Source organism: Seriola dumerili, unplaced genomic scaffold, assembly GCF_002260705.1.
Source record: "Seriola dumerili isolate Sdu_G_001 unplaced genomic scaffold, Sdu_1.0 BDQW01000381.1, whole genome shotgun sequence".
NCBI lineage: Eukaryota > Metazoa > Chordata > Actinopteri > Carangiformes > Carangidae > Seriola > Seriola dumerili.
The window spans coordinates 631,623-652,311 of NW_019174636.1; the positions used below are offsets into that span (position 1 = coordinate 631,623).

Genomic DNA, 20,689 nt, shown 5'->3' on the forward strand with positions numbered 1-20,689 from the left:
TCCATCCACGTCCAGCTCCATACCTGAAACGATCTCCATCCATATACTATCACAACTCATGTCTCATGGCACTGTGCCACGTGCTGTGCCGGTGTGAACACAAAGCAGATCGTCTAATCTACAGTGGGTTAGTTGCAGAAAATACAATGAACGAGGAACAGCAAAGGCGGTTGCAGCGTTAAAATGCAGGTCTCCGTGACAGCTGCCGGCAAACTGTTACTGTAAGTAACACAAGAATGAGGCGGCCATGGTGGCGGAAAACATATGATTGGGATTGTTATTATCTCCCGGAAAAGGGTCAAGTGATAGGAGTGTGACGAATCGGGGAAGGATGCTGATGAGACCCAATGAGGGAGCAAACATGGGTGTCTCAGTGTCTATGACTATGAGTTGTCTCATTAACACTAAAGAAAAGTTTTCAAACTGAAACGAGGTCAGCAGTGTTTGAAAAAGTCTCAGGTATAAGGGCTCGAAAATCTCCTGACTAGCATGGACGCTAGACGTAAACATGGCATTGGCATTTCTTTTGCCTTTTTTTTTTTGATAGTCAACAGTGTGGAGGCAGACAGGACACATGGGGAGAGAGAGGCGGGGTACGACATGCAACAAAGATCCATGTCCAGAATCAAACTGTGGACGCTGCTGCTATGTAGCGCGCGGCTGTAAACCACTCGGCCACCGCGGTGCTTGTCAAAACTGATCCCTTTTAAAGCTAAAATGCATTAGTGTGGATGTAGCCTCAGCTGCTTTCTCTCTCTACTTTTACTCCCTTTTAACCCGGTAACCCCCTCCCCTCCCCCCTCTGTCTTACCGTCTCCAACCAGCTGCAGCAGCGCCAGGTCCAGTGGACGTTTCCAGCGGGAGTTCTTGTGCAGGGCGATGCCGTAGCCTGTGGTGGCAAACACCTTACCCGAGCCGATGGTCATCACCTTGTGGAATAAAAAACACAAACATGTAAACACTCACACAACACTTCACAAGAACCCCTAAGAGTCGCATTCAAAGACACAGATGCCACGAGCAAACGAAAATTTCTGCAATACGCTTTGTCTATTGTCACCGTCGCATAAAAGCAAAACAGGTTCATTTCGAATATTGACATCCCTAAAAAAAAAAATCCCAGAGCTGGAGAGTGGGATATTGTTTCAGTAGACGAATTAATATAGATCCACATCAATTGTTATAATTACTGCAGCAGCGGCTGTTGTATGAGGCTGCTGGGAGCTCAGGCCTCCCACCGACCGTATTACAAATGATCGCTGGGCTGGATTTTCATTCTCGCTGTGGGAGCTGTATCAAATGCAAACTTATAAATAAATCAACACCGGCGCTGTCCAAAAATGACAATATTAACTAGCTACAGCCCGTGAGGGACAAACATAAATACATCGGATATGTTTGATTTATTTAATGCAGATGTAGCTCTTGTAGAAGGGCTCGTTTGGCACGCTTGTTGTTGTGCTGCCGTTGTTGTTCTCCCTCCCACAAGAAGATGTCGAGCACGCTGAAGATGTCGTCGTTTTCGTAGCGCACAGTCGCCGCGGGGTGAGGGGACTTCGGCAATGGTCGCACACTGTGTATGAGTGTGTCGCCGCGCAGAGCTGCGAAATGATGGGAGATGTATTTCTTACCTTGCAGCCCTCGTCCTTCCTGGCCATATAGTTCAGCACCGCGGCGTCATAAATGAAGGCATCCAATTTCCTGCAGGGGAGGAAAGAAGAAGGGGATGGGGGATGGGGGGGGATTACAACAAAGAAATGGAAATCACTGACCTGGAGCTAAATAACAACAGAAGGGAAGTGCAACTGGTGAACAAAAGTGACAGAGATGATGGATAAACCGGCGTTGAGACAGTGACTGCCAGAAAGGAAAACACACACCCAAAAGCAAAAGTGGCTTCTTCTCTCAACAGCATTTTTGCACCAAAGATCAACAATCACGCAGAGAGATATCCATCATCGCAGAGGCAAAGATGTCAATTCTCCTCCTACAATAGTCTCAATAGAGCAGAATACAAAGCAGCGGCAGTGGGGGGGGGGGGGGCTGTGAGGCAAGTAAGAACTGTGAATCTCACTTTTCTCACATGGAAAATTCTCAGTCTTGTGGTAACCTCCATCTGCAGCCGCTCTCACAAATGCACCTTGTTAGGTGAATGTTAGGAGTTCGTGCAGCATATGTCAGTGTCTCATGACTGTAAATGCCCCCAAGTCACTTTTTGCACGGTTGAAAAATCAAACATGTATCTCGTGTAATTCTACGAGCGCTGCGCTTTTGTCACTTAATGTTGGTTTCTTATACACAAAGAATTTCAAATCAGTCAACGGAACAAAAACTCTTCTCACGTCATCGCGGCCTATAAAAATATGCTTCTTCATCTCGCCACACCGTGTTGCCACAGACAGAAGACGGTTTTAAGATAGCTGCCGCACCTGTACTGTGGTGGTCAAGCCATAAACCAAAGAGCAGCCAAGGTTAGTCGTTTCACACGCTCGTTTGAAAGTTACTAGATATTAGATATAGATATCTAGTTATTAAACCGTGTGGGCTCAATGGCGCATCATATACAGTGGTGGCTTTGCAGTAGACCTGGGTGATCGGGTTAAAATCCAACTCACAATATTGTGTTATCTTTCTTTTGCATCAATACATAGCACAATATATCAAATGTATACAAATCTGCATATAGAATAATCACGTTTATGTTGATTGCAATGCAAAACTTGAAAAAAACACATTTTTTAAAATAGAATCATTGATATGGAAATGTATTTGTAAAACAATAACACGATATGTCTAGAAATGATAACGATGGATTATCGCCTGGGGCCCAATTGTGCAGCTTTTTTTATTTATTTTTTTTTACACTAGTTTGTTGCTATTCTGCAATTCTCTCCATCAAGTTATCAGAAAATCTTCGAATGACCTGCTAATGACTGCAGGAGGCAGATGTGAGAGGGTTTCCCACTCCTCTGTGCAACGTGACACTGATACAGCATTAATGCGTTCGCTGAGTCAGCTGGTTGTTGATACACTCTTTGGGAAAAGAAGGAAATCATTAGCGCCGGAATGAATCTATCATCAGGAACCCATCGGAGTATAATTTCAGTTATTGATCTGAGTCATGCGTCTGTTTCCAGCTTCTCAAACACGATGGTTTTGTCCAGATTTTTCACTCTTTCATATTTCATTGTCTTTCACCAAACAGGAAACAGAGGAACTAATGAAACAAACTAACTGAAAAATAATCAAGAGATTAAACTATAATGAAAAAAAATATCATCAGTTGCATCTGTTGAAGTTACTCACTGCTGCAGAAGCAGAAAAGGCAGGTTGGAGTAAAACGAATGTGCGACAAATGTGAGTTACAAGCGTTCATCATGAGGTAATGGATTGAATGTAAGAGCTCAGTTCAGACTGATGATGTATATCTGAGGATGTGATGATGGATTTGTAACTACACCTGCTCTTCCACTTCACATTCATTTACATTCACACTGAGGGAGCTGCACTGTACAACCAAACTCTTCCCGGAAGGAGAGGAGGAGGAGGAGGAGGAGGAGGAGGAGGAGGAGGAGGAGTAGGGCTGTGCTAAAGGATGGAAGATTGAAAAGAGGTGAAGGGGGGTGGGGGTGTAGATGGTTAAGGAGGGGGAGGAGGTGGGTGACAGGAAAAGGAGAGAAAAGAGGGGCGGGGGGCGGGGGGGGTTTGGAGATAATGATTGCAGGGAAGGGAAGGAAGTGCAAAGCAGAAGCAAAAGGACTTGATGAGCTGGGAGCAAAGAGTTAATGAGAGAGGAGGAAAGAGCCAGAGAGAGAGAGAGGGAGAGAAAAAAGGATTAAAGAGAGAACGAAGGAGTTAGGAGGTGAAAGAGACAGAGATGGAGAGGTGATGTTCGGCACCTCGACAGCCAAATCAAACAGGGACCTTCGCTACACTTTTCCACAACGGCGTAAACTAATGTTTCCCCCATAAATAACGTCAGGACGAGAGGCGGAGTGAATATTAACCAAAGAGAGATAAACAGCGGATAATGAGAGAGACGGTGGAGAGACTGAGGCACCGGAGTGAGATGGAGAGAGGTAGAAATGATGTAAGAGGAACAAGGATGATAAAAAAAAGAGTGTGACTTTTAATAACACGGTACGTCAAATCTGCTAAGGACTGCTGTGTGTGTGTGTGTGTGTGTGTGTGTGTGTGTGTGTATACGCTTGCTTGTCCCATTAAACATTTGAACACTTATCTACATCAACTAACATCACCCCTCCTTCTCCTCTCTGCCCTCCACCTCCCAGTCCCAACATGATGAGCAAGTGTATATTTTATGGCGAGTGCTTTGTGTACTTTGTGGCCCCACAGGCAGATAATAAACCCCCCTACCCCCACCCTCCGCCCCTACCCCCCACCCCCTGAAGACACGAGGCGCCTGAGTGGCAGCCGGTGCTGAGATGGCGGGATGTTCCCCCCCGCACTGCGGTTGCTCCTACTAGCATGTATTATTTAAAACTACAGTTTTTTTTTTTTTTTTTATCCCCATCACTGTTCTTCTCTCGTCTGGTTTGGTAGCCATGATCCTGATGAGGCTGCACAGGTTACAACAGTTAGCCCAGGCTCCCGGGGCAAAGCAGATCCAGCTGGTTGAGTCCTGTAATTGAAACGAAGTGCGGACAACACCGTAGCCTCCAGTTAAATATAAAAAATATATGAAAGCAGGGGAGAAAGAAGAGGTGGTATCCACTGAGGAGGAACTTAGCAGAAAGAGGAGATCTTGTTAAGCTAAAGAGTGGATGACAGCGGATGTGTATTTGCAGTAACAAGACTTTTACTGTGGGCACAGCCCGGCTACTTTCAGTCAGTAACAATGTCTGACTTTTACTCCACACTCCTGCTGTTTTCCTCCCTGACTCTAATGTAACATATTTGCTCTCTGTTCCGCTTTAGCCTCATGCACCATTTTCCATTTTTCTTTCTCCATCCACACCAGCAGTGTTTCTGCAGTGTTTTACACATTTGTTACTCATTTACCTCACTGAACAATCCACACCAACTCCAAGAAAATACTCTTCTGATGCATGTCACTGCATTTCTTAAGTCTCTTTCTCTCTTTTTTTTCCTCTTCTATGTTGTCAACTACCAACCCTGTCTCCCTAAAATTTTGTTTCTATACAACTAAATTGCGACAGCAAATATGCTTTGTAGGAAACATAATTGCGACTGGATTTTGACAATTTCTTTAAACAGAACGAGGATATGTTGTTACTTTAGATATTTTGCAAGTTGCACGTATCAGTAAAATGTTCACAGACAGTTTGTTTTCTGACAAAATATCAGATCTTGCAGGACAACATCCACCTGTAGTGGCTCCAGCATTATCAGACTCTCACAGCGCTTGGTTGAGGTTTGCGAAATAACCTGGTCTGGTTTAATACAGAAAAAAAAAGTTTATTTACATTTAACAAAACCACCAAACTTTTAGTGCCTGAACCACAGAGAGGATTCTGGATATGAACCCGATCTCTGGTGTGACAGTCTTACACTCTGTACGCCCCCGATCCCCCCTAACCACCTTCTAGCTGCTCCTCTGGCTGTTTAATTTGTTGCCTCTGAACATATTCCAACCAGAGATTACACTTCCTGCAAAACGTATTTGCTGTTGCAGTTGGGTTGTATAGAAGCATGATTTGCAGGACACAGGGTTTTTTCACAGGTTTTAAGGCTCTTGGTTTTACCAGCTGTAGTGTTAGCTGTGGAACTGAGCTGAAACCCAATACTTTACATTTAAAAGAGTAATCCTTGGACTCTCTGTCGGTGTTGTTTGCTTACTGGTGTGTAAATGACTCTTGGGATGGGTTGGGCCATGAGAGACCCACCCGTTGGATCCTTTGATGCCCAGGAAAAGACAGCCACATTTCTCGGCCGCATTTGAAGGAGCCTTAGAATCAGCGATGGGAATTCCGGCTCTTTTCAGTGAGCCAGATCATTTGGCTCAGCTCACCGAGAAGAGCCGGCTCTCTCGCCTCCCAAACGGCTCTTCATTTTAACCACTTTAGCCTTTTATATTTCAGCCAAATTTAGCGCTGTTTTTGACCTATAATTAGTATGTGTGCACATATATCACTTAAATTACTCAATGTAATTGATTAGTGTCACTGTTTAGTGTTTCGCTACAAACACTAAGCAGACACGGTGCATCTGCCTGTGGCGCGGAGAAGATCAACCTATCATTCTGCCTTGTATTCACTTACAAAAAATAAATAAATAAATAAAAAGCTGCTCCCATCTGCAACCGGCACATCACTATTCAAAATGGGACAGCCTGGTTGCACTGCTGTGACGGAATCGGGTCTTAAAGTGCAGCCTCCGAAGTTTGCGGCCCCTGAATTGGGACACAGCTAGTGACTATGTGCAGGGCTAGCTGGTCTATTTTCACTTATTTACTTAGTGATTTGTCCTAGTTTATCATTTAAGCAAGGTCTTCTTAAAAATCTAATTCCTTCAACTTGTCTTTGCCGTAGTTGTTTCCTGTTTCCCCCTGCGCCCTCTCTTTTCCTCTCCTTACCCGGTCTTGAGGTTGTCAATGGCCTCCTCCACACCCTTCTGGTTGTTGCGGATCATATACTGGTGCATGTTGGGGTAGTTGGAGCGGATGTTCTCCTCGGTGCTGCCGTTTGGCACCGTGCCGAAACGCAGCGGCGGGTACTGCTCCGTCGGCTGCTGGAACTGCACGACAAGAAAGGAGAAGGTGGGTGGAGATTAAAGCGATAGAAGTAATGGAGGAGGTTAAAGAGAGGTAGAGGAAGAGGGGGGAGAGAGGAGCTGAACTCTGCTGCAGGATGAACTGCTACAAAGTGTTCACTTTCAAAGCGGGGCACTCCTGCGCTACAGTTTTTTTTTTTTTTTTTTTTTCTGAAGAGCTGAGGGGCGAGAACGATAAAACAGACAAGGTTTTAAAGTGTCAGAGCAGCAGGATACAGTTTTGTGGGTTCTGCTGAAGCTGCACTGAGAAGAGAGCAGACAACACGGAGAGAGAACATTTCCACGGAGCGTATACAGTATCTCACTTTTTGTTTTGTTAACTCGAGTCTTTCCAAAGTTGCCCACCTGTTCTGGAGGAATACGTGAAACAAAAGAACCTTTGAAGGACGTTTGCTGTCTCATCTGTTTCCATTTACTTTTGAGGATTAACAAAAAGCGTTGAATGTTTTTTTTTTTTTTTAAGGTTTTACATTACGCAAACAACAAATTTTTCATCTATCAGTCCATCTGGCCATCCACCTGTTCATGAATACATCCATCAATCACCTCGTATATCCGTTCATACATACATCCATCCATCCATCCATCCATTCATCCCCTACCTTCTTATCCGACAGCCCTGACACCGTGTCGATGTACTCCTCCTGGATCATGAAGGCAGCCAGGTTGGCAGTGTAGGAGGCCAGGAAAATGACAGCGAAGAAGGCCCACACCAGCACCTGACGGGGGAGAGATCAACGAGGGCCGAGTCTGACAGGTGTGGAAGTATTTTAAGATTCCAGTGACATTATTTTCACTTCCTGGCATTTCACTGCTAAAACCCACAGCTGAAGCGCCGTCTTGCCTGGAGGGTAGAGTCGTGTTTGTCAGCCTCCAGGAAACATCCCTGTAACCTCAGCATTTGTCCCTGTCTTACTCAAACCTAAATTTATGATAATGATAAAGTGACATGCGGTGGCTTGCAGTTACATAGTCCCAGCTGCACAATTTACTTGTGTTTATGCACTGGTCATACTGAGTGGGTAGAAATCCCTGAGGTAATGTAATGTAATGTGGTTTGTCCACAATGAATGAAAGAATAAGAGGATTCAGAGACGTCAGAGGTCGGAAACAAATCTTTTAATCGTTTTTGGACAGCAGTGGTGGTCCACAGAAATATCAGGCTTACTTGTTAGTTTTGGTCCTTTTGTGCAATCTAAAAATAAAGACTATTCCCAGCTTTGTCCTTTAAGTGCATTTTGCTTATAGAATATGTACCCAAGTAAAAATTTGAACACAGGACCTTCACCTCTAATGGGGGACTGTGTTATTGCCTACTAAGTAAAGGATCTGAATACACTTCCCACCACTGGATAACACAAACTGACCCGAATTACCGAAGCACAAATAAAAGATTTTTCCAGAGGTGGTTTAAGGACTTGGTGTGAAGACATTTGGCTGCTTTTATTGCAGAAAGATGCTGCTCTGTTGACATTCAGCCAGGAAGCAAGCGAGCGATGTGGATTAGTCGTAGCTCTAAATTTGCACTTGCAGTCGGTAATGAACAGGGGCTATTTGCTTCCACAGTACACTGTGTTGATGCCAAACATTTATTTGCATAATTTCCTTAATGAATAACATGAAAAATGTACACTCTAAACTCTGGCAACTTGTGGCAGAATTTAAAAAAAAAATTTTATCTTAGCCAATGAGGACTAAATTTTTTGCTCAAGGACGCTTCAGCAGGAGGGTTGAAGGACGGACCGGCTGCTTGGACTGATTTAAAACTTTAATGCATTATATCAATAATATATGGTTGTCAATTATCCATCCTGTGCATGCAGGGTCTACTGACGACCCTGAATAGGCTTAAGCAGGTTTGAAGAAAGAACAAATAAATGTTAGTCATTTAGAGAATAAGCCTCCATTAAAGATTAACTTTATCTTGTAATCTTCCTTTGTTCCTTGTGATTAGCTCTGGTTGTCTGATATGATGTTTTAGCTGTTATGAAAGTGGATCAGATTTCGAGTGATGCGGCTGTCAAAGGAATTTTTCTTGAAGACACAGTTGTCTCTTTACTGTACTACTGTAAAAAATCCTCTACAATTGAATGGAAGGAACGGATTTAATCTTGCTCTATCTTCAGGCTGACATACAGTAAACCTACAGTTTAACCAAAACAACATGTCAAACAAAAAGAGCTAAAAAATAATCAGCTTTCCTTCTTCCCTCTGACCCCTTTTCTAAAGCCTTTTGCGCAGCTAATGAGCTCTTGAGATGATTGGGGTTGTTTTGAAAAGAACTCCGGCAGACAGTCAAAAGAAAAAAAAAGAAAAAAAAAAGACACCTTGAGTTGTTCGCCTCCCGTGGCTCTTTGCTCTGCAGTGGAAGGGGCAAAGCCTTCGACTGATTTCTCTTTTTAATGTCGTAACAGCAGGTACTAAAACGACCACCGTGGTGAAACAAGTGAATGAACACTCTTGAACTGATGCACCGGTTAATAAATCTTGTAAGTTTGAGTATTTTCTTTATCATGCAAATCAGGCGTGTGTGCGTGTGTGTGTGTGTTTCAATCGATATTAACTGTTCAACTAAAGACTAATAGACTGCAGTCATTAAAGGTGCATATAGCATAAAGGTAGATGTTTGATTATAAAGCAGGTCTAGGTTCTATATTAATACTGTGAAAGCATCAAAGTGCTCAGTCCACAGAGAAATGCACACAGCCTGTATTCAAGACACTGAGCCTTACAACAAGCCATCAGGACTTTTGTAATTTTGTGACGTCACAACTATACAGTCACCGCTCTCTGCCATGCTCCAACCTGACCCCACCATCCAACCTTGCATGATTTGGTTTCTCTGAGTGTTTATCTGGAATCTGCTATATTTTCATTCGTTCACTCAGAAAACATGTCCCACTGGGAGGAGGCCTCGAGGTCGACCAAGGACACGCTGGAGGGATTATATCTCTCGGCTGGCCTTGGAACGCCTCGGGATTCTCCCGGAGGAGCTGGTGGAAGTGGCTGGGGAGAGGGCTGTCTGGACCTCTTTGCTGAGGCTGCTGCCCCCGTGACCCGGATCCGGATGAGCGGGAGACGACGACGACAACGACGACGACAACAACGACGACGACGACGACGACGACTCAGAAAACAGTCGGCCAATCAAAAGAGAAGCTCAGAGCCTCCTCTCTTCTGATTGGCTCACCGACCTGTTGTTGTAAATGTAGATGTAAATGTATGTAGATGTATGTAAATGTAGATGTTGATGTAAAACTACACTGAGATGGTTTTTAGTTCTTTTTTAACCACAAATATATCTTCTTATGGATATCAACACTGGAAAAGTGACAATATGTGACCTTTAATTATTGTGGTGAGTAAAAAACCTTGATGTAATTGGGCTGACTGATTGTGAAAGGGACATTTTTAGACGTCTAGGTTACACATAACAGCATTTATATTGACTATATTTTAATGTGAGGCATCTGTTCACAATATGGAGAACATTTATGTTATTTCAACATCTGTAATTACTATAAGCTATATCTCTAGAATTTTTTTTGAAAAAGACCAAATTATTGATGATTACTGGATGTCGAGTCATCCAACTAGTGAATACATAAAACAATCCGCCACTCAATTAGTTGATGAGCGAGGCAGTCACTGAGTGATTCAGGTGGTGTGTTTACCATGATCTTGCTGGTGGTTCCTCTTGGATTCTCCACAGGCACAGAGTTGTTGAAGACCAGCGCCCACAACAGCCATACCGACTTCCCAATGGTGAACTTAGATCCACCCGACTCTGAGAGAGAGAGAGAGAGAGAGAGAGAGAGAGAGAGAGAGAGAGAGAGAGAGACAGAGTTAATTTTTAAAGAGATGAAGGTCACTGATACTAAACCATTCACATTTACTCAGTATAGTAATTGCTGTAGTAAATGCTGCTAACATGAAAATTGAAAGTGATATTAGGCAACTAATACAGCCCATGGTGCCCGATCATTACATCCATATGTGAGGGTTTAGCATCTCTTTCCAAAACCACAGGCATTAATCTGCTGCTACAACAGCCTCCACTCTTCTGGTTTCAGGCTTTCCACCAGATGTTGGCTTGCTGGCTGTAAGAATTTGCAGCCAGAAAGCCTTATCATCCAACACTGATGCTGGATGATAAGGCCTGGCTCGCAGTTGGTGTTTCAGTTCATCGCTTAGGTCCTGGATTGGGCTCAGGTCAGGGCAATCTGTGCAGACCAGTCCAGGAAAACCATTTCTTTATGGCCCTGGGGGCATTGTCATGTTGAAACAGGAAACAGCCTTCAACGGAGTTCACACAGAAGCAACAGTGATGCCCACATACTTTTGGCCATATAGTATATATTCGTTATGATCTTGGGCTGCAGTGATTGCCGGGACACACTGCCCCACAGTGATCTAAGAGCTGTCTGATGTTGAAAGTTCAAACAGGGGAGACAGAGTTTAAGAGGGGGAAGAGCAAAGACCTATATGGAGTTATCAAAGATTAAAGCTGGCAGCAGACTCCCTTGTGTTGAATGTAGAATCGCTATTAATGAAGATGAAATGTGGAGGTACATCTCTTACTGGAAAGAGAGTTGTTATTCTTTGAGGCTATCGATGAGATGGTTGGGGATAGAGGGAGAGAATATAAGAGTTGTCAACTGTTCTGCAGTGAAAGGGCAGTTAAACTCTGAATGTATTGATGAAAAGATGCAGGGACGTGAAGGAAGAAAAGAATCTATTAAAGCCAACAGCAGACTTAATTTTGCTTAAAAGGTCATTAAAACTCTGAAAGCTCAAAGAGATGAAAGGAAGGGTGAGAACATTTCCCACTTACTGTAATTCTGGTGGTGTCTGTTCATGCAGAGAGTTTTTATTCGTTGTATAATTATTGCTCTACTACTTCTTCAGTTGAAAGTAGTCCCAATGAAAAATGTGCACTGTGTCATTTCCTGTTACTTTGAGTGCCACAAATGAAAATCCATTTACCTCCATTGTATTGGAGTTGGGGCAGAAATCTTGGATGGATATTTGAAATTATATTTTAAAAGGATGTTCATTTGTGAACTTTGGTAACCATATATATTAAAGAGAGTCACCCGAATACAAGTGGGAGATGGATGACAACGGCGTACTTCGTGCTTCGTCCGGCTAGATCTTAATGTGCTGACCCATTTGACAAACTTCCAAGCTGGTGGTCAGTTTGACTCATTTCTGCTTTTGAACTGAAATTACCCTCCCTGTAATTCTTTGAGTTGTCATAAGATCACGGGTAAAGTGCGAAAACACTGATGTGTTGTTATCAGACACAGTTTTATGGAAGTCTTGAGATAAGAATAAAAAAACGTGTGTTTTAGCACAGAAGAAGCTACACATCTTACAACCAGTCATGAAGAAACACCGAACTGTCACTTCAAATGAGTATAATTCCACTTGTGTCAATCTATTAGACAGTAATGACAAACATCTCTAAATGGTTATTTAAAATGAATGCAGCTGCGCAGAGGAGCAGTCTGTAAATGTTTGGAATAAATGATGAACTGACAAGGACTGTAGAAATGTCAAAGTCAACCACCAGCATTAGTGTTTGTCTCATTAAAGATAAATACGCCGGATGGTGGGTGTGGAGTGATTGTTTTGCCTCGTGTGCAGTCAAGAAAAGTGGGACGCTTTGCATAATTCGAGCAAACGCCCTCTCCCCCACCCTCGCTTACATAACTGACGAAGTGACAAGTCAGTAACAATGCTGTGAAATGAGCACGGGCGGCAGGTTGATTGGCGTGCAGACGCCGGAGCGACTCCATCTCTTACTCTTGGCGCTCTGCAGGCTGCGGTTGTATCCCACGGGGCTGAAGAACTCAAAGATGAAGACGGTGACAGCCACCACCGACAGGCACATCACGAACATCATCACCCACACCGCTGGGCTGTAGGGTTCTGTAACACACACAAACACACACACACATGCAAAATATCACATAGAGTTTCACAAGTTTCATCTGTAGAGTACCACTTTTTCGAATAAAAAAGTGTCATGACTGGACTGTGGACAAGTCAAAAAGGTTTTTTTTCGCCCAATGAGAAGAGAGTATTCAATTGTTTTAGCTCTGTTTTTGGTCTCCACCAATTCTTCAGGGAAATACTCTGTAAAGACTCCCCATATAACAAAATGAAACTCCTTGACCAACATATGCCAGGGTCTTCGGCCCGAGTCTGGCCCACATACGTCCAGATCTTTGCAGAGTCCAGCTGTTATCCTACGGTATTGACTAACAGTTGACTGGAAGTAGCCCAGATTTGGGCCGTGGAATCGGGCGTACACTGGATCTGAAGAAAACAAGCATGTGGCTCACATATGGGCCTAATTTATTTAGCTATCTGGGTCTAAGTGAGATAATGTTATATATCCAATCTGACTTGTTTTCAGTATGGACTGGATTATCTAGTGCTGACTATGAACCACAGTTTGACTTAATTCAAGAAAATGCTAACAGTTCACAAAGGAAGGAAGCGCATGGCTCCAGCTGATCTGACAGGTGCAGTTTAGTGAGGCGGGTAGAAGTACAAAAAAAAAACAAGATCCCAGAAGTGTTGCTACATACTGAATAATGCAAGCTAAATGTTCCAGTATGTTCACCAGCTCGTCTCAAACTGAGTCTGTCTGCTGTTTGGTGATGAGCAGGTAGTACACGGTGGGTTTTTAGAGGTATTTCTCTGAAAGCAGCTGCGTGCTGCGGCCAAAAACAATGTTAGGAGAGCAGTGAGAGCGAAGCAAAACATTTAAAGATGTGTCCACACAGATAAACAATAAGCTGAGACTCACTATGAATCTCTGTAAAGCTGAGGGGAGCTGTGGATTCAGCTTATTCTCTGATTCAATGTAGGTTCATGACTATGAGCAAACCCTGTCTCATTTCCATTTGATACATTATTATGATAAAATATACATTACTTCCACTTTGAATTTAAACTGCTCTTTTTTACGAAATGCTTATGTGGTGACTTTGGCTGGCAGGTATGTGATAAAGCCTGGGAAAATCGTTTCTATATAAAGCCAATTATTTATGAGCAAGAATCAAAGTCAAAGTTTGTTGAGCGTTTAGAACAAATCAGAAGGTAATCAGCTTCATTAGGACGGTGTGGGTGTAATTTAATCAGATTTGATCGACAGCAACAAACACACCCACAACTGTCATCAAATTTTGATTTCAGCTGAGCCCCGCCCACTTCAAACTGCACTAACAAAACAGCACAGGAAGAAAAGTCTCATGTGACATAATTAAAACTGCTTCAGAGGAAGTGCATGTTCATTTAGGACGACTTCGCTCATAGTAAGAAACAAACTGAGAACATATGTGTTCAGGGCCTTTAAATTCACTAAACATGGATCTCAAACATAGTTTAGTTCAACACCTCAATTGTCTCTTCCTAATCAGCAGCCAGGAAACAATTATAAGCAGGCTGCATAGCAACATAACTTGCAACAGCTCCTACAGTGACTTGTGAACTGTTACCTGTTAAAAGTGACATTAACATGGGGACTGATGAGCTTCTGTTTTTCCTGTAGAAAGTTGAAAAAATATGGACTGATGATGCACTCAAAACACATCCCTTTCTCATATCGCAACACCTTGTCATACTAAACACCATTATGAAACTATCAAACTAAAGATCATAAAAAAAAAAGAAAAAAAGAAAAAAGTTCTGTGTCCTGTCCTGATTAGTCTCTGGCGATGGTGTGTTGTTTTAAAGTTTGTAACGGCTTAGGAAGAGGAGCCAAACAAAGACAGTCTCACTCCCGAGTTGTCACATACAAACGCTTGTTCAGGTCCCTGTGCCCTCACTCTTGAACACACTGGGTACCAATTACAGTCATCTTTCAAGGACAGGATAGTCTGATAGACTTCCAATGTTCTCTGCTGCAACAGACTGGATATGAACCCCAGTCTCTAGTGTGACATTCGTGCACTTTGTATGTGTTAATGAATGTAGAGCTTCATTCATTCAAAAAATACACTGACTCTGCACTCTAAAAAATAAGGCTAATAGGAGACCCAGTGCCTTAAAAATGTGATACTAAGGGTCCTTATGTGACAATTCGGGAATGAGAACATGTTGAACAAAAAGCTGATTTCATGCATTTATATGAGGATAAACAGAGGAACAGTCTGATGCAGAGAGATCTGATGATAGACTGAAAACTGTAAAGAGTCACTGAACAGAGACACTCTGGGCTGCTGGTCACACTGTGTTCATGTCACTTCAGATTCATAGTAAATACAAGCTGTCGAATGTCTTTGTGGTAAGAAGACGTGCAAAGCCAGGAGCGGTCAGACAGTACACTAATGTTGGTATCCAGGAATGTGGACATATTTGTTACAGAACATGTGCCAAAGTTTGAGAGCTACTTGTTGCTGTAATTCTACAGCTGAAACTAACAATTAGAGGGAAGAGCTGTTTTTATTACGCCCAAATGTTCATGTGACATGAATATTCACATTATATATATTTTAATATAAATATAAGAAGCACATGGCAAATTATGTATAGAATTTACATGTTTTGTTTCTTCAGGGTTTAAAAACTAAAACAAATCTTTTATTCTGCTTTGAGAAATGTGTCTCATTCTTTAACTGCCAAATGACAAAGTAAATGAGCAGCCTCATACTAAACACTAGGGGTGAAAACTTCAAGAGGAAATTGTCTCTCCTCGTCTCATCTTGCCAAAGAAATGGGTGCTGGTCTAAACTGCCGTGTGAGGAAACAAGCAGATGCTTCTGAGTTTTGCTAAATTAGTGAGGGATTTGCTGCCGACGCTGACGACAGCAGCGGTGGCAGCTGTAACGCTAATAAAACAGCACCGGAGAGATGGGCTGAGTTGCTGGGCCGGCTCGTCAACGCCTTCGTCTCTTAGTGTTAGAGACTCAAACTCCACCACGTGCCAACATATGAAAGGGCAACGAGCTCTGTTCACCTGTGAGCCTGAGATGTACAACAGTGAGGGAGCAGGTGGAGAGGCTCGGGATATAGGGTGTATATGTCAGACTGTTCCACGAGGACTGAGAGGCTGGTTTAAACCTGGGGTTTAATATATCTGTGGATGATTTCACAGATGCAGAAACCTGTGCTCTCTCTGATTCTGGTTGATTCTGGTTGATGTCACCTGACAAAGATGCTTCATGATCTGAGACACAGGAGATGGGTTAATAACACAAAATTAATATTAAAATTTAAAAGGGTTGGAGCATTTTTAAAGGACATCAGCTTTGTCACAACCAACTACATGAAGCCAACACTGAAGTGCCAAAACTTCAGTTCCTCTAATGACCACTAGAGTCTGGCTCCAACAGTGAGTCAATCCCCGTAGACTCCCATGTTAAAATGTCCAACTTTACAGCAGAAATAAACATGTTTACAGCCTGGTACAAAAACAGTTTTGGTCTGTATAGCTAATTTCCTCTTTCATGAAAACTGAATGGGGGTGAATTTTTATATAACTCACTCATTTGAATTTCATTAAGGCTTAAAGTTCTGCAAAATTAAGGGTGTGGCTGCTTTGAGTGACAGGTGGGTGAGCGTATGCTTGCCACAAACCGGCATGCACCAAAGTCTTAGCTCCACACGAGCCCCACCTCTTTTTCCCTTTTTGGATTAGCCCAGAGTTCTTGGAGTCAGGTACTGCCAAGATGGCGACGTTGGAGCAGCTCACTCTGAGCTTCAAAACCGCTCTTCAGAAACCTGTGGGTGACATCACCAGTTACATCCACCTTAATTTACAGTCTATGGTCACAACTCGTGAGCTCTGAGCTTCCAGACAATGTAGGTTTGCAAATTACATTTTCAAAAAACTGCTGAAAACCCACCTGTTCACCAAGGCCTATGGCCTCTAGCTGCCTCATCTCCTACAATCTCCTCCAATCTCTGCCATCCCTATTCTGTCTCGTCTTGTTTTCATTTATTTGTTCTTTATTTATTTTGTGTTTCTTTCCCTGTAAAGCAGCCTTGGGTACCTTGAAAGGCGCTATAGAAATCCAAGTTATTATAATAAAACCTAATCAGTAGTAGTAAAGTAGGAGTTCAATGTATAACAAATAAATAACATGTTTTGTGTTTAATCTATGTTATTATGCTTCAAAAGTCCTCTGAGCATTCAGTAGTTTTAAATAACTATATCAGCCGTTTAACTTTCAGTTTTGTTATCTTGTTTTTTCTGGGTGAAAAGTGTGTTATGCCAAGCTTCTTTGTCTCATAGCATTTGTTCAGTGTAGCCTAAGGGAAGTGATTTAAAAGTCATCCAAAATAGAGTGTGTGTGTGTGTGTGTGTGTTAGTGTGTGAAGCCTCTTTGAACCAAAGATTCCAGCAGCTCAGTTTACTGAAAAGCAAAAACCATCAACCACAGATGAAAAACGAAGCAGTGACACAGCTGCCATCAGCTTTTCTTACATATGATCCATGATGAATAGCAAATACAGTACACACATTTTTTGAGAAAATGTTGTTTTCTTTACTAAACAGTGATGAGCAGCACTGGGGCTTCACAAGGGACTGTCCGGGCTCCGTTCTTGTTCACCCTGTATATGGCCGACTTTAAATACAACTCTGAGTCCTGCCATATCCAGAAATATTCGGATGACACAGCTATTGTGGCGCATATCAGGAATGGACAGGAAGAGGAGTACAGGGATCTTCAGTGAATGGAGCGACAAGAACTGCCTCCTTCTGATCACCTCCAAGACCAAGGAGATGGTCATGGACTTTCGGAGGTCTAGGCCCACCCTTCAGCCAGTCAACATTCGAGGGAAGGACATTGAGGTGGTGCACACTTATAAATAACTAGGTGTTCACCTGGACAGTAAACTGGACTGGTCCTTGAACACAGATGCCATCTACCTGAAGGGGCAGAGCTGGCTCTTTTTCCTCAGGAGGCTCAGGTCCTTTGATGTCTGCAGTGAAATGCTGCACATGTTTTATCAGTCAGTTGTGGCCAGTGTACTCTTTTATGCTGCAGTCTGCTGGGCCGGCAGCATGTCTGACATGAACACAAAGAGACTGGACAAGCTGGTCAAAAGGCTGGGTTTGTGCTTGGCAGGAGTCTGGACTCACTCAGACTCTCACTGTTGTGGAGAGATGCATGCAATGTAAGATGGAGGCCATCTTGGACAATACCAACCATCCTCTCCACAACATTCTGGCAGGACAGAGAAGCAGCTATAGCAGCAAACGTCTCACTGCGCTACAGAACAGAGAGGTTCAGGAGATCCTTTGTTCCCACTGCCATCAGGCTATACAACTGTCTATACAATCTGTCTGTCTGTCTGTCTGTCTGTCTGTCTATCTAAACATCAGTTGCCCTTATGGAGGATGTTTCTTTTTAACCGTGTTCTCCAGACAGCAAAGGATTTATCGACATATACGCATCTGCTTATTTTCGATTTTCTCGACAGGTGGAGTCTGTTTTTTAATTTTGCATCCTGGTAGAAATACTGTCTGTTGGATTTAATCCAGTCACACACTGTATATCCCTGTGGTTCAATCAAAATGGCCTTGGCAGAGGGAGTGTGTAAATAATTACATGGTGCACTGCAAACACTGAAGGTTGCATTTGATTTATTTTCTGGGAGGGAGGGGGCACGAGGAGTGTAAAGCAGCTGTGTGTTCTCTTTTCAAATTGCTGTCAGTCTTGAGTTAAGTTTATTGTTTTACTTCACATTCATACATTCTCTCAGAGAGTCATAGCTGTATATCCACTCTGGACAACAGTAGATCTGGTTTTATCCCCATATCTAACCAGCGGATGTCAAGAGAAGACAGACACTCTCTGTGAATGACGCCCTCTTTAAAGGTCCCATATTGTATGAAGTAAGATGTCCGTGTGTTGTTTGATTATAATGCAGGTCTAGGTTCTATATTAATACTGTGAAAGTATCAAATTGCTCAGTCCACAGAGAAATGCACACAGCCTGTATTCGGAAACTGAGTCTTAAAAGAGCCGTCGGGACTTCCTTAACTTTGTGATGTCACAACAAACAGTCACAGCCCTCAGCTACTCAACCAGCATGGCCCATCTGGACTCAGCGTGCAACCTTTCATGATTTGATTTCCTGAAATCTGCTATATTTTTATTCAATCACTCAGAAAACAGCCAGCCAATCAGAAGAGAGGCTCAGAACCTCCTCTCTTCTGATTGGCTCATCGACCTGTTGTTGCTCGAGCTCCAGAGAGAAGCCTGAGAGAGGAGATGTAAAACTACACAGAGATGGTTTTTGGTTTTTATAACCACAATATATCTTCTTATGGATAATAAAAGTTAAAAAACCAGAACAGTGTAAAATATGGGACCTTTAATAATCCACATATGGGAGCTGCCAGCTACAACCACCGCCTTGTTCTGGTGCCAGTGAACAAACAGATCCACTGGAGCAGATAGGGTTAAGGTTGAGGTTAATGAGGTTTATGTGCCCTTACTCAAGGGCATTTTAGCAGCAGTTCCTCAGTAAAGTGACAACATTACTTATTCATCTTTGCTTGCCAACATGTTCCCCGCAGGTTGAGGGACTCACACTGTGGTGACCGCAAGAACACAGGCACATTGTTCTGGGTTACTGCTGCTCCTAATGCCCGGAGTACTGCGCGTGATAGGAACAGCCCCGGTCTGAGTTAGCTGATCTCTGCAGTGAGAACCAGAGCAGCAAGGGCACAGTTTCTATGACATGTCACTGCCTACGTTTACATTAACATAATAATGTAATTACGGCCAGTAATTAGAGTGGGGTATTCTACAATTAAGACATTTACATGGATACCATTAATATTCCTGTCGCCATATGGAGCATATGACAGCCAGAATATACTCCCTCCTCTTCCTGTCATAAAGCTACCATGGTGTGCGCTTGAAGTGGTTATTATGCAAATATTATGCGCATACTGTATATTATGTAATTTAATGCACACCTGGAAGACAGCTGCATGAGAAATCTAGCACTACGTTTTGTTCATAGCTCTTTGTGAGATTGTGATTAAACCACTGAAACGCAGCTGCTTTAAACGAAATGTCTGTTTTAAAACAATTGTCAGGTGCACATATGAACCTGTGATCATTCCTCCCATTACTTACTGGCCAATAAAAGATTGATGGGGACAAAAGTGCACACTTGTCACTTGTTAAATGCCACTGCTGCTGTTTGAACCAAAGGAAATGAGTTTGTAACCTTGAGCATGTTTTGAAAAGACAAAGCAACAGAACAGACCGTGGAACGTTTTATCAGTGGAAGATTACTGGTATCATGCAAAATATGGTGAAAACTGATAGAGTCATATTTAAATTGAACAGTTTACATTGATAAAAATATCCTGCAACTATGGAACCTTACTCCAGTAAAATCTACTGTGTCTATGAGGATATATGAGGATATGGTGTTTATTTGGGTTTCATCTCATGTCGGCCTCACACCAAATGACTTTTCAAGCGATTTCTCAATTTCCTATGTTGGAATAGAATCATCAGAGTTGTGGCAGAGAGGTGATCGTCTGAGCTGTCTAAAGTCCGATTAACTTGACTGATAAATTCAAACATATTCTTTTTACAAGTTTTTTAGTCTTGGCTCATGCAAATACTGTCGTTCTTTCTCCAGCACCAAACAGGAAGCAGCAATAACAATAAAAGTCTTATTAAAAAATAAACAATAATACCAGTGCTACAAGTGAAAAAAAAAATGTGCCGGTACTCACCTATGCATCAGCTGATTATTAGCAATCAAGGAGACCAAAAACCGATACTTGGAACTGATATGCCAACACAAACACTACATCCTCCAAAATGATCGACTGAATCAGCAACTGTCTAAAACAATTTTAATAAAAACTGATTATAACTGTCATGCAGGAGGTTTTACAGGACTGTTGTATTAGACTACATCAGTTTTAGCAACAATGCCCCTT

The 20,689-nt window shown here is 42.6% G+C and overlaps 1 protein-coding gene across 1 annotated transcript in view; it reads right to left on the bottom strand.

The window, feature by feature from the left end:
- LOC111233228 (glutamate receptor ionotropic, NMDA 2D-like) overlaps window positions 1–20,689 on the bottom strand; it is a 136,286-nt gene that overhangs the window by 23,664 nt on the left and 91,933 nt on the right. The window contains exons 11-16 of the mRNA XM_022760993.1: window positions 12,562–12,687; window positions 10,428–10,540; window positions 7,356–7,472; window positions 6,557–6,717; window positions 1,632–1,701; window positions 812–929 (exon numbers count right to left, since the gene is read on the bottom strand). Coding sequence (XP_022616714.1) covers window positions 812–929; window positions 1,632–1,701; window positions 6,557–6,717; window positions 7,356–7,472; window positions 10,428–10,540; window positions 12,562–12,687 — 705 coding nt within the window. The remainder of the gene's footprint in view (window positions 1–811; window positions 930–1,631; window positions 1,702–6,556; window positions 6,718–7,355; window positions 7,473–10,427; window positions 10,541–12,561; window positions 12,688–20,689) is intronic.